Source organism: Pleurodeles waltl, chromosome 4_2 (assembly GCF_031143425.1).
Source record: "Pleurodeles waltl isolate 20211129_DDA chromosome 4_2, aPleWal1.hap1.20221129, whole genome shotgun sequence".
Taxonomy (NCBI): domain Eukaryota; kingdom Metazoa; phylum Chordata; class Amphibia; order Caudata; family Salamandridae; genus Pleurodeles; species Pleurodeles waltl.
Genome location: NC_090443.1, coordinates 688,828,421 through 688,854,668, shown reverse-complemented (window position 1 = coordinate 688,854,668; position 26,248 = coordinate 688,828,421). Strand labels below are relative to the sequence as shown.

At 47.6% G+C, this 26,248-nt stretch overlaps 1 protein-coding gene across 1 annotated transcript in view; it reads right to left on the bottom strand.

The window, feature by feature from the left end:
* The window catches only part of LOC138293926 (atrial natriuretic peptide receptor 2-like), a 445,904-nt gene that overhangs the window by 156,000 nt on the left and 263,656 nt on the right, over window positions 1-26,248 (bottom strand). The window contains 2 exon segments of the mRNA XM_069233205.1: window positions 9,166-9,309; window positions 25,207-25,293. Of these exon segments, the coding sequence (XP_069089306.1) occupies window positions 9,166-9,309; window positions 25,207-25,293 (231 nt within the window).

The following is a 26,248-nucleotide window of genomic DNA, read 5'->3' as shown; positions in this document are numbered from 1 at the left end:
AGAATATAAAAGTCTGACTGATCTCATTATTCCGCACTCAAAACTCATCTTCTTCACCACTGCAAACAAGTTCTCCCAACGTATGCTTGACATTCATAGTAATACACCGAGTTGGAACAGAGCTTGTCTGCTCTGGGTGTTCCAGGATGATCATCAGTGGAGTTGACCTATTAGCCACTACCTTGGCTAAGATTTTATAATCCAGAATAAGCGTGGACAGAGGTCTATAGGAATGAAAGTCTAACAAATCCCAGGGCGCTTTTGGTACGAGTACTACAATTGCTTCTCTCATGCTCGATAGGAGATCGCCTCTATTCAGTACCTCCATATACACGGTCACTAATTTATGTACCAGCATGGTAGAGTATCGCCTATAAACTTCAGCAGGATAGCCATCACTACCAGGCATCTTACCGGAAGCTGATGATTTACTGCCAATTAATTTCAGACAATTTAATTGATGCATTAAATCAAATTCCTGCTGGGAATGCAACTTGATAGTGTATGATGCCTGAATATAGTTTCAGGTCTAGTCCAGCACCCTTCTATCCTCAGTACTATAAAATCACTGGTAATATTGCACTGCAACATCACTGATTTGGTCTTGTGTCACCACTACCTTCCATTTTTCAGACCTTATGGCTCAGATGGCCAATCATTCAAAAATCACTCCTGATCAACCATGTCAGTAATCTACCTGGTTTAGCCCTTTCTCTATGTTGCATTCCAAGATACTCTATGCAATCTAGGGGGTACACCAATGAGGACATAGCCTATCTAGGCACAGCTTGTTGCTGGTGATACTCATTTGAGACCCGATTCTCCACTTCTATTTCCTTCTCCATTTTTCTTAGGTGCTCTAGCATGCTGGATAATTCCATCAATTGTGAGCAGCTAACTCCATACTAAGTAGTCATGAACACTTCATGTAAATATATGTCAAACGCATCCCATTGTTGACATACATTCCTAATGAGCCCTTATTGTGTTTAAAGTTTCAAACACTATAATTTTCAGAATACACTATACCTAGCAAAACTGCGGGTTGTAGTCTTCAAGTGGGTATGGGAGGTCCACTGCATCCTGATTTTCAGCAGAGAACCAATGGTCCATGATCCAAGAGTTTGCGGGCAAGATAAGTAAAGAAGGGAAACCTCGTCTGCCAGTGTGTGGAGTGAAATATGAGGTCAAGCCTAGTGTACAATTCATGCATTTGTGAGTGGTGAAACTATCCAAGTCCAAGTTCAAGTTCAAAGGTGAAACCCCAAAAAACATACATAAAAAAGAGATACAATGTGTACAATACAGTAGCGATTATTATGCATCCATATTGCCATATCAAAATAACAGATTAATAACCAATTTCACGAACAAGACAGTATATTGTAAAAACCAAGGTTTAAAGTCAATGCCCAACATTGCATAGCTTTTCATATCATCACTCTGGAAAACTATCAGTCCTTCTGTAACGGAAGCACGTTGAAGGCTGGCAAATAATGCTATTTTATTTCCTTCCAAGTCAGTCTTACGTGAGTCTTGATGTCGTTGCTGATGCAGTCATTGCACTTAGGGCCTTATTTACAAGAAACTGGCACATCGTCATCAATGCTTCAGATTTGTTGTGCCTGCTGCACATCCCGTAACGATGCCATGGGTGCACTGTATTTACACTATAGAGCTCCAAGGCGCACATTTTCACTGATGTGTCAGAAATTCTGATGTATCTGTTGCCCTAAAGTGATGCATTGCTGGAGTTGCGTCGTTAAACTAACGCAACTCCAGCATTACGAGGAGAGTCCCAGTGGAAAAAGCCCTGTACCAATTTTACGCCTGGTCTGAGCAGGCATTAAAATTTTGACACAGTGAAGTCATAGAGTGACACATCAAAAGTTGTAAATTTAACTGCATCAGTTCTACTTGGCTTTTTCCGTAGGAATACCTACCCTGCATACATTATGCCTGGTGCAGGTGTAATGTGATGCAGGGCTTTACAAAATAATGCATTAGGCCCAACGTTTCAGTTTGTAAATATGGAGCAGTGTAGTGCATTAATGATGCAGCAGCGGTGCAAGGGGCTTGTAAATGAGGCCCTTAGTCAGGCTTTCAGAGAATGGAAAGTTACAGTTCTCTATTTTATTATGTGACTAATGTCAAATTACGGCTCAGAAAATAGTACCTGAAAATTATTGATATCTCTTACTCGCTGCTAGCATTATCATTCAAAATATTAGTTTTTAGGCCTGACGTACATATTCTAAAAAGTTAGTGCTGTCATGGTAACAGGCCTGGTTTGTATGCAACATGTGTATATTACTGGAAAGCACTGCACAAACAGCAGGATGGCTCTCAACTAAAATTAGGGACATCTACAAGCTGCTGTTAATTATATTATATATATCCTCACCTAGACACAGCTGCTAAAAGGGTAGACCCTATTCAGGAAGTGAAACAGAGGAGGCTTTCCCTCTCAGCCCCTGGTTCAATGAAAGGCTGAGAACCCTTAGGGAAATATGGAGGTAAAACTTTGAAGAGCATGAAAAACAAGTTTATAGGAGAAGAATAAGGGAATACAAGTAGCCCTTAATAAGAAGTCATCATATTGCACCCAGAAAATTGAATCTGACATCCTTCTAGAGAACATTTTAAAGTGGTTTGACAGCTCCCTACTCCTCCATCAGTTGGAGAACTAGAGGGCTCACAAGACTTTTGTGACGAGCTAGCCACCTTTTTCCAACACAACATTACTAATATTTAGGACGGACCTGAAACATCAAAATATTAAAAAAAATATCCTTCCAACACTTAGAAGTGGGCTGCATTTGGAATCCTTGGAGCTTTGGAGGCCTTTGAACCGAAATGTATGGAATAACATATTCTTAACAATAAGGGTCTCACTATGACATTGGCGATGCTAGGACCACTAATTCCGAAGTGGCGGTCGGACTGCCGCAACCCAGGTGATCCGACCACCACATTACGACTCTGGCAGTTGGACCACCAGGGGACTACCATCCCTGCCAGGAACATGGTTCCCAATGGGCTGACAACGGTCAGAGTCGTGGTCAGCCATGGCGGTGTTGACTTCTTTGCCACTGCGCTGATTACGAGTACAGTTTCTTCCAGCCTTTTTCATGGCGGGGACCCTGCTATTAAAAGACTATGGGGACCATGGGGGGGCCCGCAATGCCCACAACCATGTCATGGGCAGTGCAGGGGACCCCCTGCCCAGCACCCTTGGAATGTGCACTGTCTTCTTTGCATTGTCCATTCCGAGGGTGCTGGAGTGCTATGGTATTGGCCTTGGCTCCCATAAGGGAGCCGAGGACCATACCGTAGCACTGATCCCACTGGGCTGACTGGTAGGAACATCATAATACAATGTTCCTGTCGTTCAGCCCAGTGGGAACATCATAATACAACAGGGGGTGAGGCAGCCGGGTTGACCCACGAGTTTGACAGTCAGCTCGTCTGACTGCAAAACCAGTAATGAGCCCCTAAGTCAGGCTCACCCCTGGAATCATGTGGCCTGGTTATCTTGCATATGGTAGCTGGCACTGTGGCATACCACCTTACGATCTTGATAAACTAAGTTATCATCTCATGCTGTTATCTGCATTGTTGGAAGGAAGCTATGATCAAGCCTTTCCTAAAAAACCTAATCTGGATAGTAAGTATTGTAAAAACTACCATCTGATCTCACTACTTCCACTTCTGGCCAAGAGTATGGAGAAATATCTCAATGGCCATTTGATGGAGTTTGCGGAAAACCATGGTTGACCGGACAAATCGCAGTTCAGTTTTTGTGAACATCATGGAATCAAATCTGCTCTGGTCTTGGCCACAAACTGTATCAGGCAGTTAGTGGACGAGGGGCAAGGCATGGCCCTGATTCTTTTAGACCTGCCCATGGTCTTTGATACCATTTCCCCCTCGCTGCTGATTGAACGCCTCCAAGATATGGGTATTTCAGATCAGGCACTGGCCTTGTTGTCATCCTCCTTTAATGATTACTCCCAGAGGGTACTTTTAAACCAGTTCCACTCAGATGTTTTCTCCCTGCCATGTGGAGTGACTCAGGGTTCCTCCATTATCCCAGCGTTTTTTAACTTGCATGTGTTCCCACTTGCAGCCATCATTGGGGCTTTTGGGATGAATTCTATATCCTATGCTGACAACACCCAGATTATTGTGTAGATCTCTAGGAACTCCGCTGCCAGTGAGCATAATTTCTTGCAAAGTATGTTAGTAGTAGCTGACTGGATGGAATGTAATTTCCTCAAACTTAACTGAGGTGTTGCTCTTTGGGATGAAAACCTTGATCTGGAATGGTAGCTGGTGGCTGGATACCTAAGGTACTCTTCTGGTTCCAGCTGAGCAGGCCAAAAACCTTGGGGTTACTCTAGACACTGAGCTGTCATTGAATGGTTAGGCCAATCGCACAGTGGTAACTTGCTTTTGGCTTATAAGGAGGCTAAAGAAAATCTTTCCCTTTCTTTCTGTATCTGGGCGAAATCAGGTTGCATTAGCTTTAGTTGTGTCTACATTGGATTATTGTAACTCTCTCTACTTGGGTTCCAACACTAGCACCTTGGCAAAATTGCAGGTTGCACAGAATGCGCTTGCTAGAGCAGTCCTGGACATTCCCAAGTACCAGTCAGCTGCTGGGGAGCTGGGTAAGTTGCACTGGCTCTCCGTCAGAGAGCACATTATGTCAAGGCTATCTGTATTGTGCATAAGGCGCTCTACCATCACAGTTCTGCTCAGATAAAAGATATGTTTCATCAATATCTTCCACGTAGAAACCTCCACTAAGGCCACCGCAATTTGATCACTGTGGCCAGAGTTTGAAAGAAGTGATGGGTAGACAAAGCCTTTTAAGTTGCTGTCGCAGCCACTCGAACTCGCTCCCCCAGTCTCTGACTGTGATCTCTGAATACTTACCTTTTAGAAAGGTATTAAAAGACTTGGCTCTACACCACTTGAGTAGCACTTCCTATAACAAAATTATGGTTCATGACACTAATATGGGGACTACAGCACCTTGATGCGGATGGGTAATTGTTGCGCTTTATTCATTAAAATCAAATCAATTCAAGGTAATCCACCACATTTTCCCGGGTTCCCTTGCTAACATTATTGTCAGCTACACAGTGACCAGGAACGTGTGATTTGCCTTAGAGGGCCTGTTAGTAACACCCAAATCATCACGTGCAGCATCTAGACTCCATTGCTCTATACTTTCCTTGAGATCCCTATCACAAGAACGCACTGCCTTCAGAGATTTTAGCTATACTCTTGCACTACGATTAAAACAAAAAACTCCCCTTATATTCCATCTTATATAATCAGAATGTAGGAAACATGAAGATGCATACAATGTCAAATTGTGAATGGGTGTTCTTGTCTCACGCTACCATGTAACTTGTCTTGTTTTCTCTGTCTAACACTCATAGACAGCATGTTCGTGTCATATTGCGAACACCCTCTCTGGTTTATACTATCTACATGTGCTTCCAATGCAATATCCTGTTTTGTCTTTATGTAGAGACACATATTTTTTATATGAACTATCGTGCATAGTTACAACTACCTTGCTGTTCATGTCCAAAATAAAGAGATAAATATTAACATATAAATGAATTCATCATTATTTTCTTAGATGGGGGCGTGAAAAGTATGAAGCATTATTTTCTGCTTGGGTTAGAGAACAGCAGTCTCAATTATTATTTGTTTAGTTTCTCTTAAGGAGTGTGACAACATGAAAAGGGAGTTCTGGTGAAAAATAGATTAACAAAATGGGCTTTTAAAAGGCATTCTATCTTGAAGGAAACACAATAAATGTATTAACACATGATCCTTTGATAAGGAAGAAATATCGGATTCTCAAACATTCTAAAGAGGGCACATCGTTCCTTCAATAATCTGTCATAAACACATAACGAGTTGTAGGAAAGTACCATCTTGCCTGGCATGTTACCCCCATTTTTACTGTATATATGTTTGTTTTTGTTCTGCTAGCCAGAACCCCAGTGCTCATAAAGCGTGTCCTGTATGTGTTCCCTGTGTGGTGCCTAACTGTATCACTGAGGCTCTGCTAACCAGAACCTCAGTGTTCTCTCTGCTTTTAAAATTGTCACTGCAGGCTAGTGACTAATTTTACCAATTCTGATTGGCACACTGGAACACCCTTATAATTCCCTAGTATATGGTACCTAGGTACCCTGGGTATTGGGGTTCCAGGAGATCCCTATGGGCTGCAGCATTTCTTTTGCCACCCATAGGGAGCTCAGACAATTCTTACACAAGACTGCCACTGCAACCTGAGTGAAATAATGTCCACGTTATTTCACAGCCATTTTACACTGCACTTAAGTAACTTAGAAGTCACCTATATGTCTAACCCTCACTTAGTGAAGGTTAGGTGCAAAGTTACTTAGTGTGAGGGCACCCTGGCACTAGCCAAGGTGCCCCCACATTGTTCAGGGCAATTTCCCCGGACTTTGTGTGTGCGGGGAGACCATTACACAAGTGCACTACATATAGGTCAACACCTATATGTAGCGTCACCATGGTACCTCCGAACATGGCCATGTAACATGTCTAGGATCATGGAATTGTCCCCCAATACCATTCTGGTATTTGGGGGGACAATTCCATGAATCCCCGGGTCTAAAGCATGGAGCCCGGCTACTGCCAAACTTTCTGGGGATTTCTCTGCAGCTACTGCTGCTGCCAACCCTCAGACAGGTTTCTGCTCCCCTGGGGCCTGGGCAGCCCAGTACCAGGAAGGCAGAACAAAGGATTTCCGCTGAGAGAGGGTGTTACACCCACTCCCTTTGGAAATAGGTGTGAAGGGCCTGAGAGGAGTAGCCTCTCCCGGCCTCTGGAAATGCTTTGAAGGGCACAGATGGTGCCCTCCTCGCATAAGCCAGTCTACACCGGTTCAGGGATCCCCCCCGCCCTGCTCTGGCGTGAAACTGGACAAAGGAAAGGGGAGTGACCACTCCCCTGACCAGCACCTCCCAGGGGAGGTGCCCAGAGCTTCTCCAGTGTGTCCCAGACCTCTGCCATCTTGGATGCAGAGGTGTGAGGGCACAATGGACACCTCTGAGTGGCCAGTGCCAGCAGGTGACGTCAGAGACCCCTCCTGATAGGTGCTTACCTTTCTCGGTAGCCAATCCTCCTCTGAGGGCTATTTAGGGTCTCTCCTGTGGGTATCTCACCAGATAACAAATGCAAGAGCTCACCAGAGTTGCTCTGCACTTCCCTCTCTGACTTCTGCCAAGGATCGACCGCTGACTGCTCCAGGACGCCTGCAAACCACAACAAAGTAGCAAGAAGACTACCAGCAACATTGTAGCACCTCATCCTGCCGGCTTTCTCGACTGTTTCCTGGTGGTGCATGCTCTGAGGGATGTCTGCCTTCACCCTGCACTGGAAGGCAAGAAGAAATCTACTGTGGGTCGACGGAATCTTCTCCCTGCCAACGCAGGCACCAAACTTCTGCATCACCGGTGCTCTGGGTCCCCTCTCATCTTGACAAGCGTTGTCCTGGGAACACAGGAGCTAGATCCAATCGTCCCTGACAGACCAGTGGCCCTTCTGTCTAAAATTGGAAGATGTAAGTCCTTGCCTCCCCACGCCAGACAGTAATCCTGTGTACTCCATGAACTGCAGTTGCTCGGGCTTCTGTGAACTTTTGCAAGACTTCCTTCATGCACAGCCTAGCCCAGTTCCCCAGCACTCTGTCCTGCATTGCCCAACTCTCTGAGTTGGCCTCCGACTTCGTGGGACCCTCTTTTGTTGTGCTGAGTCAACCTTCATGCTCAGATCTTCTGAATGCCTGTGCAGGTGCTTCCACGGGTGCTGCCTGCTTCTGCATGGGCTCTCTGTATTGCTGAGTGCCCCCTCTGTCTCCTCCTCCAAGGGGTGACCTCCCGGTCCTTTCTGGGCCCTTGCAGCACCCAAAAACCTCAACTGCGACTCTTGAAGCTAGCAAGGCTTGTTTGCGGTCTTTCTGCGTGGAAACAACTCTGCATCCTCCAGCACACCGTGGGACATCTTCTGACCAAAGGAGAGGTTCCTGGCACCTTCCGTTGTTGCAGAATCTTTGGCTTCTTCCACCCAGAGGCAGCCCTTTTGCACCTTCATCCGGGGTTTAGTGGGCTCCTGCCCCCCCTGGACACTTGCGTGACTCTTGGACTTGGTCCCCTTCCTTTGCAGGTCCTCAGGTCCAGGAATCCGTCTTCAGTGCTTTGCAGTCAGTTGTTGTCCTTGCAGAATCCCCTATCTCGACTTTACTGTCTTTCTGGGTAGTAGGATAACTTTACTCCTACTTTTCAGGGTCTTGGGGTGGGGCATCTTGGACACCCTTAGTGTTTTCTTACACTCCCAGGGACCCTCTACACACTACACTAGGCCTGGGGTCCATTCGTGGTTCACATTCCACTTTTGGAGTATATGGTTTGTGTTGCCCCAGGCCTATTTTTCCCTATTGCATTCTATTGTGTTCTACAGTGTTTGCACTACTTTTCTAACTGTTTACTTACCTGATTTGGTTTGTGTGGGTATATTTTGTGTATATTACTTACCTCCTAAGGGAGTATATCCTCTGAGATACTTTTGGCATATATGTACTAAGTGGTATAAGTGGTATAGTAGGAGCTTTGCATGTCTCCTAGTTCAGCCTAAGCTGCTCTGCTATAGCTACCTAAGCTGCTAGAACACCTCTAACCTACTAATAAGGGATAACTGGACCTGGCACAAGGTGTACGTACCACAAGGTACCTACTATAAGCCAGGCCAGCCTCCTACACGAGTTAAACACTTTCTACCAAGAAAAAACGAAATGCATGCAACTCAAAGAAGTTTTTGAAAGGAAGAGGTAGAATAGGGCAGGTCCGCAGAACATAATCCGCCAGCAAAGATCTGGGATTTTACAGTGAAAATCTGAACCATGTGGTGAAGGATTAGTTTTTTTTATTGTTTTTCTTAAGTAATATTGGGTGACAAATTTTCTAATCAGCCTCATTGAAACGGAGAAACTGCTTGTGATGTCACAGTTAGAGAGGTAAATCAAAAATGTGACTTTACCTTGTGTTCAAAAATACAAATAACTTAAGCGCTGGCTGATAAATGCATAATTGTGCAAAAATAAATCCTTACCTAAATCCCCAGTTCAATGGAATGTCATCGTTTAAGAGGATGTTATCCAGACTTCCTTTTGGACAGTATTCGGTAACTATGGAAACCAGTGTAACATCAATGGAAGCGCCAATGAATTTACATATATTTGGATGATCCAACTGCCTACAGAGAAAATATGAATAATTCATATAGAACAGTTACTCTCCTTCTGCACCCTGTTATGATACATAGAAAGAACATTATGTGACAGGGGTTACACACAGAACAGTTTAATGTCATTCAAGAACACATTACATCAATTTATTGTGAAGTGGTTTTTAATGAATGACCCTATGAAGTAATTCATATTTTGATTATCTGCATGTAGCTATGCACAGCAACAATTGGTCTCAGGGCCTTTATTTTTGACCCGACCCTGCACCGCACCCACCCCATCACAGGTGGCCAACACCCACTGTGCACAGCTTTTTGCCAGATCTTGTGACCAACCCCTGCAAGTGGCTATTGGCCAAGCACAGTTGCAGTGCCCAACCACCACGTTGAATTATGGCTGATGCAACAGAAATGTTTTGTGATGGCCAGCCAATGAAAGTTCAGGATGGGAGTTTAACTTAGTATAGTGAGGCAGGGACTGTAGCTGAAGTTAGCGTCTTGAATATCTCTTTTTTGCTTTTTATAGCAAAGGCACTGTAAACATATTTGTCAACCTTAATTACCTTTCAACTTTAGTTTTTTAGGGAATTTCCTTTGTCTCTAAATTACTTTTAAATATAAAATGCTTTATTCCCAAGCCTAAATCATATAGAAATACAGAGCTTTAAAATATTACCATAATTTCAAGAGCATACATAATGCAAAATAAGTAATCTAAAATATGTTACTATAATTGCATCTTCTAAAACATACCTTCATCTGAGGTCACAATCCAGCCATTTCAAGTTATCATTACCGCTCACCCCGTTATTACTTGAGAAAGGTTCAATTATATATGTTTGAGAGAATCCTTAATTACACATATGTTTGTAAAAGGATTTATGACTGTGTGTATAGTTTTTGCAGTAACACTCCACAGCATCCATAAATGCAGTTTGAGTGAGTGCATGATAGTAGATGTGCTGGCATATGACAGCAGGTGGATTCATGATGCTTGATAGCGTATATTATGGTGGTTGTTTTTGTGTATGGGTGCAGGAGTCTTGGCTTTGTGGTATATGATGTTATGTGTAAGTACATATATTGGTGGGTGTAGGCATTTAAACATGTCTGTGTGGTTGTCTGATGGGGCCTGTCTAGGTGTATACTGTTGTTTGTGCCTATAGTTAGTGGTGTGTGTAATGGCTGGTTTGTATCAGCTTTTGATGGTGTGTGGGTATGGAAATATGTTGGTGGATCTGTATGTATAAGCCTTACTGTATGATTGTCTGATGGGTTTGTCTGGGCATACATTTGTGGTCGTGCGGATGTAATGGTGTGTGTGTGGTCATATATGATGTTGGGTGTGTGACCATGTGGTGGAGAGTGTGTTAACATATGAAGTCAGTTTGACAAAGGTCAGATGATGGGCATCTTAGCATATGTTGGAGGGTTTCTTTGTGTACAATGTTATGTATGTGGATGTATGATAACAGGCATGATAGGGTTGGTCCTGGGTGTGTGGACTTTTGAGGTTGGTTGTGTGGACATCTGATGGTTGGTCTGTTGGCATATGATACTGGTTATATGGACTAATTATGGTGGATGATGGTGTTGATGATGAGTGTATATTTATAATAATAGGTTGTGTGAAACATGGTTGTTAGTTGGGTAGGGTGTACGATGGTGTGTATGTTTTGTATGATGTTGCTTGTGTGGATGTCTGATGATGGGTGAGTCTGAGGGTGGGTATATGATGTTTGTGTGAACATATATGTATGATGATGGGTGTGCTGGTGTAGGATAGTAAATGTCTTAGCATATACTGTTGATTGTGTTCATGTACAATATTGAGTGCTTTGAGTTATGATGGCGTGTATGTTGCTGTATAATGGCTCTTGGTGCAAGATGTTGGCTATGTCTGTGTAGGATGTATGTTGTGCAGACATATGATTGTGGGTGTATTGCTGTTTCATGGTGGGTGTTACGGCTTATGATGTATGATGAGTGGATCTTCAATGGGGTGTGTTACCATATAATAGTGGTTCTGTACATATATATGGTGGTAGGTGTGTGGGCCTATAATGGTGCTTGTATTGATGTCTTATGGTGGATGTGTTGCTGTGTGATGTTGGTTGTGCAGATTTATGAGATAGTTTGTTGTTTTATAACACTGTGTGTTGTCAAATATCAATGGGTTTGTGGTGTATAACAGTGAATATGTTAAATGTATGATGGTGGGTGTATTGACATATGATGTGGGTTGTGTGGATGTATAACGGTAATGTATGTTGTTGGGAATTTTGGCCTGCAATGATGGTTGTGTGGATGTATGATGATGGGTGTATTGTATGATGTTGGTTGTGTGGACCTATGATGATGGAGGTGTTGGAGTATAATGTTGGTTGGGTGGACATGTAAAGGTGGGTGTGCACCCTATCTTCCTGCAGTCTGTGTGCTTCCCTACCCCTGTGTGTGACCATTGTGCCTTCCATACATCCACTCAATGTGCTCTCTATGCAGCCCCTTTGTGTCCTATACTCATGCAGCAGCTATGTCATGGCATGTCCCACCCCTGGTGCACATCTTGTTGTCATCATGTGTCCCCCAACACCTTCCACATACCTTCTACTTCCTCCCCTGCATATGCATCTCTTGTTGGCTCCCCACCTCCTGTAGTCCCTCAGTGCCACCCTTCTATGCCCATGCTGACCCTTTGTGTATCTGTTTCCCTGCAGCCCATCAATATGTCCAGCTTGGGAGCCTCTTTGTGCCTCCCCACTAATCCCTAAATATGTGGCCTGGGCCCCTTGAAGCCCCTCTTTGTACCCCTGCTACCCTGTAGCCCATGATTGTGATTTGCATCCTCTGTGTGTGCCCTTCTGCCCCTAAAATGGCTATGTGTTTCCTTTCCTCTTCTCTTTGTACCCCTTATCTCTTGCATTTCCCATATGTGACCACACCCTCCTTGCAGCCTTTTTCTCCTTCACTGCCCCAAATCCTCCCTGCTCTGTGTCCCTCTCTGCCACTGGCTCTGTGTGCCTCTATGCCACCTTCCAGACCCTCTGAATGCCACCCATCAGTATTGCAACCCCATTGCACTATCATGCCATATGGATGCTGGCCTTCTGTGGGCCTCTTTATCCCTCCCATCCTCTATGTGTTGCACTTTACCATGCCCCTACAGCCCCTTTGTGTGTTCCTGTCCCCCCTTGGGGCCTCAGTGGCTGGAGCCCACCGATATGCCCACACCTCCTGAAGCTCTACTGTCTACTCTGTCCCCAGCAGACAACTGTGCCTTGCTTTGCTGCAACTGCAGCCCTTCTTAGTGTCCTTCAGATCTCATGTGAATTTTCTGCATGCTCTTCATGCACTTTGTGTGCTCACACCTCCCTGTGAACCCTCTGGAGGCATCTCACCTGTCCTTTAGCCCCTCTGTGAGCATTGTCCCTCCAGTCTGTTTATGGCCTGCCTTTTCTCACATTCTGTAGCCCTTGTACCACCTATAGTCACGTCACTTTATGTGTACCCTGCTCCCTGCGCACACATTCTGAGTACCCCTACCATCCTTTGCAAAACAAAAAGGTGATGGGGGAAGGCTTGAATTATGCCGGACACTGGTAAGGACTCAGGTCACATTCCAGTCCATCGTTTTTTTGCTCAGTATGCCACCTCAGACAAGAACGTGCCATATGCAAATCAGACTTGGTCCTGCTTCAAAAGGAAGAGGTCAGCAGGTCCCCTCTGAACTGAAACAAAAGCAGCTCAAGACAAGTTCTGGCCTTTTTTGGCTTTTTCAGCAGGGTGAAGCTTGGTTGCAAGGGGTACAGTGAGCACTGGACCCATGTGTGGACACCTTGTTCTGTGTGTGTGGGGGGGTATCATTAATGTGGGAAAACTGGGCAGACTGCAGAGACCCCCCCTCACCTTTTGCCCAATATTTCACTCATACTGGTGGTTTCCTGACTCTGATGGTGCCCTGGGCACTGCTAAACAGTCACAGGGCCAGTTCTCTGATTAATATGGTATATTCAAAATAGCCTAATTATAATTGGCTGTACCAGCCTACCTATAATTCCCTAGTATATGGTAGGGCATGTAGGTTTAGGGGCCCATTCTAGATAGTACACTCATAGGTGCCCTGTTGTGTTGCCCAGTGTCATTTTAAAAGCAGGCCTGCTTCGCTAGCTGCTTTTAAGTTAAAGTTAACCACAAATTCGACTTTGGAATATAAAGTAATTCCAAAGTCCTAAACTACCTTATGTTTACATATAGGGGTAACCTATATGCAAGGTATGCCATAAGTGCCCCTAGAGTTGGGTACAGTGCAACTATAGGCAGGGACTTTATAAAAGATGTTTTATAAGCCCTGGTGAAGGAAAAATAGCCAAATTTGTTTTACCCCATTGTAGTGAATGGGCTCCATAGGCTAACATGGACAGACTTTATTTTAAAATAATTTCCAAAAGAAGGAGCTCAATATAACAAGTTTCGCACCGAATTAAAAGTTGTAATAAATCCAACAACTTGCCACTGTTTAATTGTATATAAATTGGACATGGAGAGTTTTAGAACGTTTGCTAAAAGTTACCAACTTCAGCCCTGTAGTGCTCTTCTCGGATTGGTCAGCCTCTGGCAGCCTGAACCAGGCTGCCTTGATGAGGTGTGAAGTGGCCTGGGCTGAAACAAAGGAAGAATTTGGTTGTATGGGAACTGCCTAAACAAATGGTAGAACAGGATAGGGAAGGGCAGCCAAACTGCACTTCAAAGGAGGAAAAGACATTTGGAACACCAACTGGATTTCCCCCTTTTCCTGCACCCTCTGACAGCCAAGTGCCCCCTGATTAAATTAAGAGAGGGGCTGGAAAGGGTTGTGTTAAATAAAACTTAGCCACACCAGTGGGCGGACTCAGCCAGATCTAAACTCCAAGACTGAATTTTTGCCATATTGGATTTTGGAGGACTGTTGCTCCATGGGATTGATATTTGCCACATTTCCCAGTAAGTGGTTAGTCAAGAGGGTGGTGGCCTGCATTTGATTGGACAGGAACACCGACTTGCTTTTCACCCAAGGATAAATATGGCAGAGATGTCCCATACTTCAGATCCCTGCAGGAAGAAGAGACAAGCAGAAGGACTGTCCTGCTGGACCCCTGTCCTTTACCTGGACCCTGAACTCAGAAGGACTGCACCAGCTGCACACTTTGGCTTCACCAAGAAAAATACTTTGCCTTACTTCTACAACCCCAGAAAGGGACTCCCTGTAGACAGGGGATGAACAGAGTCCCCTGCATCAGGTCCTGCAAAAAAGCCTAGCTGACCAGTGACCTTTTAAGGATTTTTACTAGGTGCATTCTGGGAGTTGAAGTCCTAGCCCCCAAGGAGTAACTCAGAGCTACTGGATCATTTGGGTGAGTTGTACACATTTGAAGGACTCCAAAAGCACTTCTGGAAGAAGATACAGAAGTTTGGAGAGGTTTGGAGCAACTTTGGTAAAAAGCTTCATAAGTGGACCCACCCGACGTTGAGAGTCAAGCCAGCCAACGTCGACCGCGACAAAACCTGACTTGCAGGTTTGTCCCGCTGAAAAGCTCCAGAGCCCCAGATTTCCAGGTTTTGACAGGGGGCTCGCGGAAATGCAATCTGATGATGTTGCATCAAAATCGGCTAGCTGAGGAGGCCCGCCCGATGTCGTGAAAGAAAAGCTCAGAAAATGTTTCTAAGTCTGAAGATAAAAGTTTGACTGAGCCTCTCGCCCAGTATATCAGAGGAGGGCTCAATCGTGGTCGACCTTAAGTTTTGACTTTGTCGCGGTCGGAGGATTTCTTCATGAAAACGTTTTTAAGTCTGAAGGTAAAGATTCGACCGAGGCCTCCTGTGCACCATATCTGAAGAGGGCTCCAGCGTAAGCATGGTCGGCCTCAACTTGTGACTTCGTCCCGGTCGGAAAAAAATCTTAAAGAAGTTTTTCAAGTGAGAAGGTAAAACTTTAACTGAGGTCTCCCACTCAGTGTAGCCGAGCAGGGCTCCATTGCGGTCTGTCTCAAATTTTGACTTTGGCCCGGTCGAGTGTGACAGATGCCCAGAATGGGGCTTTTGGCTTTTAGACCCTAGAAAACATTTAGGCCCTCATTACAACCCTGGCGGACGGTGATAGAGCGGCGGCAATACCGCCAACAAGCCGGCGATAAAAAAAATGGAATTATGACCACGGCGGAAACCGCCAACACAGACAGACACTTTAACACACCGACCGCCACAGCGGTATCAACAAGCACCGCAGCGGAACCCGCCAACAGCCAGGCGGAAGACAAGGTTCCGCCCACTGTATTACAACAGGCCTATCTGCCACCTTTTCCAGGGTGGTACCAACGACAACAAAAACACGGCGGAAACAGATCTCAGAAGTTAAACGACTCACCTCTGGACACTCAGGGAACAACCACGACACCATGGAGCTCGAACTGCAGATCTTCCCCATGCTGGTCTACCTCCTCGTACACCAGGAATACCAGCGCCCGCTACGACGACTGCAGTGAGTACTGCCGTCTAGCACACAGGGGAGGGGGGAGCAAAAAAAGAGTGACACACACACACAACACCCCCACCCCGAACACCATACACACAAAGAGATGCAGTAACATTACATATCCACCCCACACCCCTCAGGAATAATGCAAGGACAAAAGGAAGTGATTAAAGTGAGTGTAATAAGATCGAAATCCATAAAAACATCCTCAAAATTCAAAACAGTATTGACAGATATACAAATGAAGGAACACTGCCCAGTCCATAATGTCCGTGGGCCACAGGGCCACATCACATAGGCCAAGGCCCCATCTTACTCCTGCATCAACACGGAGCGAACACTGCTGGGGCATCAGGTCACAAATATACAGGCACCTCAGGGGGACGGGGAATTGGGGGAAACTCAGACGGAAGATGGAACAACACCACTAGTCCTGGAGGGGGATACATGCCCTGTGCGATGTCCTGGGGAGTGCAAAGCCACAGTCTCTCTAGTGGGTGGTTTGCCCACTGCTTGGTCCTGGGGAGTGCAAGGCCACAGTCTATCAAGTGGGTGGTTTGCCCACTGCTTGGTCCTGGGGAGTGCAAGGCCACAGTCTTTCAGGTGGGTGGTTTGCCCGCTGCTTGGTCCTGGGGAGTGCAAGGCCACTGGAGGGGGCCTTGTGCCCTGTGTGCTTCATCCTGGCAAGGAGGGGGTGAGTGGATGCCTTCTTCCACTGGTTCTGGAGGGGGCCTTGTGCCCTGTGATGCAGATCTTTGAGAGTGCAAGGTCACACTCTCTCACTTGGGTGTCAGACCCACAAGATTTGCAGTGGGCAGGATGCATAACACTCAATGGAGGCAGGACTACAGTCCATCGGCTGGCGGCAACAGCTGCACAGTGATGCTGTGCCGGTGCTGGTGTTGGTGCTGACAGTGGTGGGGGGAGGCTCCAGCCCTTCCCCTGCAGCCGCGGATGGCTGCCCAGTGGGGCTGCTGCTGCCAGTGGTGCTGGTGGCGGTGCTTGTGGCGGTGCTGATGGAGGTGCAGGTGGCGGTGCTGCGAGTGGTGGGGGGAGGCCCCACCCTTTCCCTGCAGCGTCGGGCGGCTGCCCACTGGTGCTGCCACTGCTGCCAGTGGTGCTGGTGGCGGTGCTTGTGGCGGTGCTGATGGAGGGGCAGGTTGAGGTGCTGACAGTGGTGGGGGAGGCTCCAGCCCTTCCCCTTCAGCCTCGGATGGCTGCCCACTGGGGCTGCTGCTACCAGTGGTGCTGGTGGCAGTGCTTGTGGCGGTGCTGATGGAGGTGCAGGTGGCGGTGCTGCGAGTGGTGGGGGGAGGCCCCACCCTTTCCCTGCAGCGTCGGACGGCTACCCACTGGTGCTGCGGCTTCTGCCAGTGGTGCTGGTGGCGGTGCTTGTGGCGGCACTGATGGCAGTGCAGGTTGAGGTGCTGCCAGTGGTGGGGGAGGCTCCAGCCCTTCCCCTGCAGCCTCAGACGGCTGAAGCACCATGGTTGGTGTTGAGGGCTCTGATTATGTCACAGCACCAGGCCTCCTGTCCCTCCTGCCTGCAGGGGCAGGCCCTTTGCCCTTGCGGTGTGGTGGTGCCTCCTTGCCCTTGCTGTGTGGTGGTGCCTCCTTGACCTTGCCCTTGCCGTGTTGTGGTACCCCCTTGCCCTTGCCGTGTGGTTGTGCTTCCGTGCCCTGGGCAGCCGGTGCAGGCACACTGTCAGTGCTGATGGGTGTCTCCTTGGAGCCTCTCACACCTGCACTAGCTGCAGAAACTACAGTGGCCGTGGACTGGGTGGCTGAGGTGCTGGCCTGGGTTCTGCCCACCCTGGCCTGACGTGAAGGACGGGGGAGGGGTAGTGAAGAGGTCAAGGGTGGAGAGGAAAAGCTTCTTAGGGACACTGGGGCGAGAAGAGGGTGAAGGTTTGGGAGTGGAGGAAGAGGGAGTGGTTGTAGGAGGTGTCTGTCTGCTGTGTTTGGGTGCAGGTGCATGGGCTGGATGCTGTTGTGAGGTGGATGGGATGTCTGTTGGGTGTCTGAGTGCTTGCGTTTGTGTACTTTGGGAGGAGGGGGCACAGACACAGTGGGAGCAGACACAGGGGACATGTGTATGGATGTGGGGGTGGTGACTGTCAGTAAGGGGCATGTAGTGATGGGAGTGATGGTGATGGAGGCAGTGGGTGTGGATGTAGTGCATCCAGGTGTGAGTGTAGACACTACTGGGAGGGAGGTGAAGGACGAGGAGGAGGGGGACACAGTGGAGGCAGTGGATGTTGGTATGTCTGCATCTTGATGGTGTTTGTGTGAGTGCCTGTGGTATGATGTGTGGTGCTTGTGTTTGACTGAGCCACTCCTGTGTGTTGTCTTGTGTGCATGCTGGTCTGTATGTGTGCTTGGGATAGGCTGGGGTTCAGGGGAATGGGAATGGGCAGAGGAAGTTGGAGGGGGGAGGCTAGAGACAGGAACAATGGCTGCCATCAGGGAGGAGGCCAGAGCCTGGAATGATCTCTGTTGTACAACCACAGCAGAGTGAATGCCCTCCAGGAAAGCATTTGAATGTTGCAAATGCCCTGCCAGGCCCTGGATGGCATTCACTATGGTTGACTGCCCAACAGAGATGGAGCTCAGGAGGTCAATAGCCTCCTCACTCAGGGCAGCAGGGCTAACTGGGCAGGGCCTGAGGTGCCTGGGGCGAAGGAGATGCCCACCCTCCTGGGTGAGCGGGCACGGGAAACACGCTGAGGGGCTGCTGGGATGGCAGTGCTGGTACAGGGGGGTGGCGGCTGTACCTGTAGTTGGGGTGGCCACAGGGCTGTCTGCCACCACTAGGGAGCTTCCATCGGAGGACGTATCCCTTTCGGAACTATCCCCTCCTGTCTCCGCCGTGGTGGTCCCCTCACCCTCCGTCCCACTGGTGCACTCACCATCGGTGGATTCGGCCTCCAGGGCCCTGTGGGATGCAGCTCCCTCCGTCGCCGGTGCCTCTGCTCCTCTGACAGATGATGCTAATGCACAGAATGACAGGGTGACAAAACAAAAAGGGGGGGAGACAGAGGATACACTTGGTCAATGCCAGCAACAACACCACCATTAGTGTACACAACACACAGGGGACAGCCCTACGCACTAGGTGATGCACTACCAGTCACAATGCTAGTCACCATGCCATGGACAGTAATACCTAACGCCAGTTGCAGCATACCTGAGGCCCACAGAGCCCTGCCCAGTTGTGGATACCCACTAGCTTGTTTGGAGGTGGCTACCCTGCAATCTCCGGCCTGGCCTAGGGGCACCAACAGGTGCACATCCCCCACCCAGAGACCACCCCACCACGTGCAAGTACTATATTGGGAAATGTACTCACCCCCTTGTGGTTGCTGTGATGCCCTCAAGCACTCATCCAGCTCCGGATAGGCCACCATCAGTATGCCGAACATCAGGGGGGGGTCAGGGTTCGACAGGCACCCCTTCCTTGTTGGGAGGCCATCACCAGCTGGGCCTCTGCCGTCTTCCTTGCCCAGCGTCTTAGGTCCTCCCACCGTTTACGACAGTGAGTGCTCCGCCTGCCATAAACCCCCAGGGTCCGCACGTCCTTGCCGATGGCACGGCATATACCCTTTTTCTGATGGGCACTGACCTGCTGTCCAGCCTGTTACACTAATGGCCCACCATATCCCTCCCATCCCCTTACACATAGACATTGCCCACCATACATGCAGCACGCTGCCCAGTACCCCTCAACCACTCCCCACTTACATGAGGCCCTCACATACAGCACTCCAAGTATTCATGCCCCATGCATCGTGCCCCAGTGTACTCACCTGTTGGTCTGGAGACCCATGCAGCATTCAGTACTGGGGTAGGACCCCATCCACTAGTCTCTCAAACTCCGCAGCGCTGAAGGCAGGGGCTCTTTCCCCAGTGACTCGAGCCATGGTTGCTTCCAGACACAGGTCACAGCGGCGCTTGCAGTGCAGGTCCTCTCCTGTTGAAGGTCAGGTAGCAAGTGAGTGAACTGATAGAAAATGGCGGTCACGTCCGAGGCGGTGCGTACCGTCGGCGTACATCACCATTGGCTACTGTAACCCATAGGGCCCAATGATAACCAATGAGGAGTTGCACTGAGGTTCTCGACTGTCTCACGCAACAACGCACAACGTCAGCGGCATTACCTCATTTCTACCTGTCCATCCACACAGGAAAGGTATCTGCCATTTCAGGGGGGACAGGCCATGGCACCTAACTGCGTCACAGCAGACATTGGCACATTTTGGGCCTAAACATCAACATGTCGTTTCTGTCACAACATGCAATGCATTGTACATTTAGGAAATGTGGGAAACTAATTAGCTGCACATCGTTTTGCTCTATAGATCACAACCGCTGTGGATGAATAGGAGATGGAGACATCCCCCATGTACAGGCCCCTGGTGGACTTGGCAACAATGGAGGACATGCACATTATCCTCACCTACAGACTTGATAGGGCCACAATCCAACAGCTGTGTGCCCAATTGGAGCCAGACCTGATCTCAGCTATCCGTCAGCCCACTGGGATCCACCCTCGTGGGCAAGTCTTATCTGTGCTCCATTTTTTGGCAACTGGTTCCTTCCAACGACTTGGCAGCAGGAATATCACAGCCATTGTTCTCAAACGTGCTGACCGGAGTGTTGTGTGCCCTGATGAAACACATGCGCAGCTACATCGTTTTCCCACAGGTGGAGGATTTGGCCACAGTGAAAGCTGATTTCTATGCAATGGGACATATCCTCAACATTATTGGGGCAATAGATGGTACACATATTGCATTTGTCCCCCCTGGAGAAATGAACAGGTGTTCAGAAATCGAAAGAGCTTTCACTCTATGAATGTGCAGTTAGTGTGCCTGGTGGACCAGTACATCTCTCATGTGAATGCAAAGTATCCTGGGTCTGTGCATGATGCCTTTATCCTGAGGAATAGCAGCATCCCATATGTGATGGCTCAACTCCAGAGGCACCAGGTGTGGCTAATAGGTGAGCCCATGGTCCCCCCCAGTGTATGTTGGTATATGGGTGTGAGATTGGCCCTCAGGATTAGTGTCTGGCTAACAGGTATCCCTCGATATTTGCAGGTGACTCTGGTTACCCCGACCTCTCATGGCTAATGACCCCAGTGAGGAATGCCAGGACAAGGGCAGAAGAACGTTACAATGAGGCACATGGGTGAACAAGAAGAATTATAGAGTGAACCTTTGGCCTCTTGAAGGCCAGGTTTTGGTGCCTCCATCAAATAGGTGGTTCCCTGTGCTACTCACCCAGGAAGGTGTGCCAGATAATCGTGGCATGTTGCATGTTGCACAACCTTGCCTTATGTCACCAGGTGCATTTCTGCAGGAGGATGAGGCTGAAGATGGGCGTGTGGCAGCAGTGGAGCCTGTGGACAGTGATGAAGAGGAGGATGAGGATGTGGACAACAGAACATCAATCATTCGACAGTACTTCCAGTGACACACAGGTAAGACACTGTAACTTCACCTTCTATTGCAGTTTTGTATTGTATATTTTCACTGGCAGGCTGCTGTTCCCACTACTATGGCCACTTACTGTACCCTTTGACATGCCCCACTCTGGCTCCTGGTGTATTGACTGCAGCCAACTACAGGTCATACCTATGTATACATAACTGTATAGTCTAATTGCAATGTCTACAGATTGTTAAACAAATACATACTTAAATCATTTGACAAACTCCGTACTTGTATTTTTTCAAAGGGTGTTTATTTAAGTGCTGAGAAGTAAATGGGGATTTGCAATGGGCTTGGGTGATGGTGGAGGAATGTCCAGGATAGAGTCCAGTCTATTTGTGTCACATGTACATTGTCCAATGGGGCATAGGAAGGGGAGCAATGGAAGTTCAAGGTGGACAGGGTAACAGAGTGGGACACAAGGGTGACAATCAGGAGAGTCTTATTTCCTGGCGAGGTCTTGGCAATGTTCTCTGGCTTCTGCCTGGATCGCAGGGTCTGTTTGCGTGGTGGTTCTTCTTCTGCAGGGGAAGAGGTGCTGGTGGCCTGTTGTTCCTTTGGTGGGCCTCCTGTCCACTAGCGGCAGCGGAGGTGGAGGGCTGTTCATTGGTGTGGCTAGTGTTTGGGGCCCGTTGGTGTGCCACTGCCTCCCTCATGGTGTTGGCCATGTCTGCCAGCACCCCTGCAATGGTGACCAGGGTGGTGTGGATGTCTCTCTGGTCCTCCCTGATCCCCAGGTACTGTCCCTCCTGCAGCCGCTGGGTCTCCTGCAACTTTGCCAGTATCTGGCCCATCGTCTCCTGGGAATGGTGGTGTGCTCCCAGGATGTTGGTGAGTGCCTTGTGGAGAGTCGGTTCCCTGGGCCTGTCCTCCCCCTGTCGCACAGCAGTCCTCCCAGCTTCCCTGTTGTCCTGTGCCTCTGTCCCTTGAACCGTGTGCCCACTGCCACTGACCCCAGGTCCCTGATTGTCCTCTGTTTGTTGGGTGTCCTGGGGTCCCTGTAGTGGTGGACACACTGCTGATTGATGTGTCCTGGGGACAGAGGTATGGGCCCGCTGGATAGGTGCTGTGCTGGTGTTTCCTGAGGGGGACTGTGCCTGGGTAACTGACTGTCCGGAGATCCCTGATGGGCCAGGTTGGTCATCCAGATCCAGGTGAGGAGAGCTGCTGTCATCACTGTGGGCCTCTTCTTTGGGGGGACTGGTTGTTGCTGGCACCTCCTCTCCAGTGACGTTGGGTGTGGGACCTGTGGGGATGTAAATGCAGTGTTATTGTTTCTGCGTGTGACATCTTGGGCATGGGTGTGTTGCCCTCTGGTTGTGAGTGCCTTGTCAGCTATGCCTTGTGTGAATAGTTATTTTGTGGGCTAGGTGATTCTCTCTAGTGTGCATGCTGTGGTGATGGGTGTCCGTGCAGGGCTGTGAGTGGTGGCCATGCATTGCTGTTGCATGCAGTGCTGGGTATTGGGATTGGTGGGTTGTGATGGTGGGGTGTGTGGGAGGTGGTGGAGTGATGGGATTGAGGGTGAGGGTGGGGATATGTGATGGCATGCAGGTAGGTTGGTGATAGTAATAGAGATTTGACTTACCAAAACCCAGTCCTCCTGCTACTCCTGCCCTAAGGATGCAGTATTGCCAAGACTTGCTCCTCCCATGTTGTTAGTTGTGGGGGAGGAGGTGGGGGTCCACGGTCAGTCCGCTGTACAGCTATCTGGTGTCTTGCAACCACGGAACGCACCTTCCCCCGTAGGTTGTTCCACCTCTTCCCGATGTCATCCCTTGTTCTGGGATGCTGTCCCACGGCGTTGACCCTCTCCACGATCCTCTGCCATAGATCCATCTTCCTAGCAATGGATGTCTGCTGCACCTGTGCTCCAAATAACTATGGCTCTACCCTGATGATTTCCTCCACCATGGCCCTTAGCTCCTCCTCAGAGAATCCAGGGTGTCTTTGTGGTGCCATGGGTGTAATGTGAGTGGTGTGTGTGAGGGTGTGTGGGGTGATGTGTTGGGGTGTGTGCTGTGAGGTGCGTAGATGGTGTATGGGTGATGGTGTTTCGTGGCTCTGGTTGTGTGGGTGATCTTGCTGTACCTCTCTCTAGTGGCAATTTTTGTTAGTCGTAAAGGGTTGTGGGTAATGTGTGTGTGTGTTTTATAGTGTTGTGGGTGTGGTGTGTGTATGTGTGTCAGGTGTGTGTAGTTTAAATTGTCCAATGTAGTGTTGTTTTGTATGTGTGTGTGTATTTTGAGCGCGGCAGTATGTACCACCAATGGTTTACCACGGTTAAATGTCCGCCGCTATGATTCGTGGGCCATAATGTGGGCGTAGTTCTGTTGGCGTAACGGTGTGGGTTTGGATAAGGCCAGTTTATCACTGGCCTTTGGGCTGGCGGACTTGTGTGTGTGTCTGTATAGTGACGGATTGCTATGTGTGTGTCATAATATGGGTATCGGTAATCCGCTGCGCCGGTGGTATGTTGGCGGCAGTCGGCATGGCGGTAAGTGGGACTTACCGCCAATGTCATAATGAGGTCCTTAATCTTTAAAAATTCATATCTTTGGGTCCCTACATTGGATTTTTGTCATTGTGGTGTCATTTTAAAGATACAAATAATTTCTATTTTTATAAATTGGTGTTGGATTTTTATTCTGTTTTGTGTTTTAGTTATTTACTGTTTTGTTGATATTAAATGCTATACACACCTCTCCCCTAAGTTAAACCTAACTGCCTGTGGCCAAGGTACCAAGGGTTGACCAAGGATTAATTTATTGACACCTTGACCGGGCCTAGTGGGGGTTTGTGACCTATTGCTAAGTGCAGGTACCTACCTACCCTAACCAATAATCCACTTTCCAACGAGTAAACCATCATTACAGTTCTCTATGCCAAAGTAGATATGTCAGCCCATCCCCACTCCACCTTTGGTAAGGTGAGGGAGGATGAAGGCATTTACCTCAAGACCTGGGTTGAAATTAACACCCTTCCTCTGTTTGACAATGCATTGAGTTGTTGGGGCTGCTGATGTAGTTGCTCATGTGCAGGTTAAAATTGCCTTTCCAGCTTTGGTCACTGGTGTAAGGCCACTGGCTGCATTTTCTCTCCTCGTCCCTCAGCTAAATTGCAACCAGTATTTTGTGACCACTAAATAGAATATCTGGCCCTTAGTAAACTGATCTCTGGGTACAGGCCATGCCATCTGGCCAACCTCCACAGCCTGCTGTGCATGGCCTTTGGACCTGCACAGTAGTCCCTGTTGTTCTCTAGGGAGAGATAAAAGAAGGACACGGGCAAGGGAAGCAGTAATTTTCTCTAGCAAATAAATAGGGCACAATTGCTGTACGGCACTGTAGCATGATGATGGGCAGTAGAGCAATAATGATGAATGTCAGAGTAGTCAATAGGTGTGCTTGGGAATTTTAGGCTTTTTTATTTTATGAAAAATAGACAGGACACATTTAATTTTTGTGAACTTTGGGGAAATCACTTCTTAGGTTAGCTTCAGGACAAAGGTCAAATGATGTCCCTTCCTGTGATGTCATTGGGGTCAAGGTTCAAGTGATTTCACTTCTGCTACCCCTGGCATTTTGGTGAACTGGCGCCATCCCTTTAGTTGTAGCCAAAGTCCACTCTACATACATTTCAAAGAATTTGGAACAATATGTCAATAGCAAGCTGTACTGTCAAGCCAGAGCTAAAAAAGAAACATACACTGTCAGAGATCTCCATTTCAAAATTGTCCGGAAGGTGATTAGGTTGATTTCAAAACAGTAGAAGGTCTTTTCATTTCATGGACACTGACAACAGCTTCCTCATCAGCTTGTTTCCCATTAAAAGAATTATGAACACTGCAGATATGAAATTTTTCAGCTCAATCAAAACTAACAATATAAGGAAAACAAACAGTACCTTACGTGATGAACTTCCTTCCTGATTGTTTTTGAAAGAGTGAAGTTTTTCTTCCGTATGCTCTTGATTGCCACAGTTCTTCCATCACTGCAAAAAAAATGATGACAAACATTTCTTGCGGAGCGCGTGCTTTACACAGCCACATTTATAAAATAGCACAGCAAAGCGTAGCTTAACGTTACGTTACGTAACATAATATAATATAACATTACACAAGACATTTTTGCAGTTTTCCGACCCATTAGCACGACGCTTAAGTGGTACCGCATTGCAGTATGTAGCTTAACCCCTTCGCTGCCAGGCCTTTTCCCCCTACGGTGCGAGGCCTTTTTTGGCTATTTGGAGCAGGGCGCTCTTAGGCCCTCATAACTTTTTGTCCACATAAGCTACCCACGCCAAATTTGCGTCCTTTTTTTCCAACATCCTAAGAAGTCTAGAGGTAGCCGGACTTTGTGGGTTCCCCTGAAGGAGACCAAGAAATTAGCCAAAATACAGTGAAAATGTTGTTTTTTTTAAAAATAAATGGGAAAAAAGGGCTGCAGAAGAAGGCTTGTGGTTTTTTCCCTGAAATTGACATCAACAAAGAGTTTGCAGTGCTAAAATCACCAGCTTCCCAGCTTCCCAGCTTCCCAGCTTCCCAGCTTTCAGGAACAGGCAGACTTGAATCAAACAACCCAATTTTTCAACACAATTTTGGCATTTTACTGGGACATAACCCCATTTTTATGATTTTTGTGCTTTCAGCCTCGTTCCAGTCAGTGACAGAAATGAGTGTGAAACCAATGCTGGATCCCAGAAACCTAAACATTTCTGAAAAGTAGACAGAATTCTGAATTCAGCAATGGGTAATTTGTGTAGATCCTACAAGGGTTTCCTACAGAAAAGAACAACTGAAATAAAAACAAACTATTGAAACTGAGGTGAAAAAAACAGCTATTTTTCTTTATGTTTTACTCTGTAACTTTTTCCTGCAATGTCAGATTTTTAAAAGCAATATACCGTTATGTCTGCTGGACTCTTCTGGTTGCGGGGATATATAGGG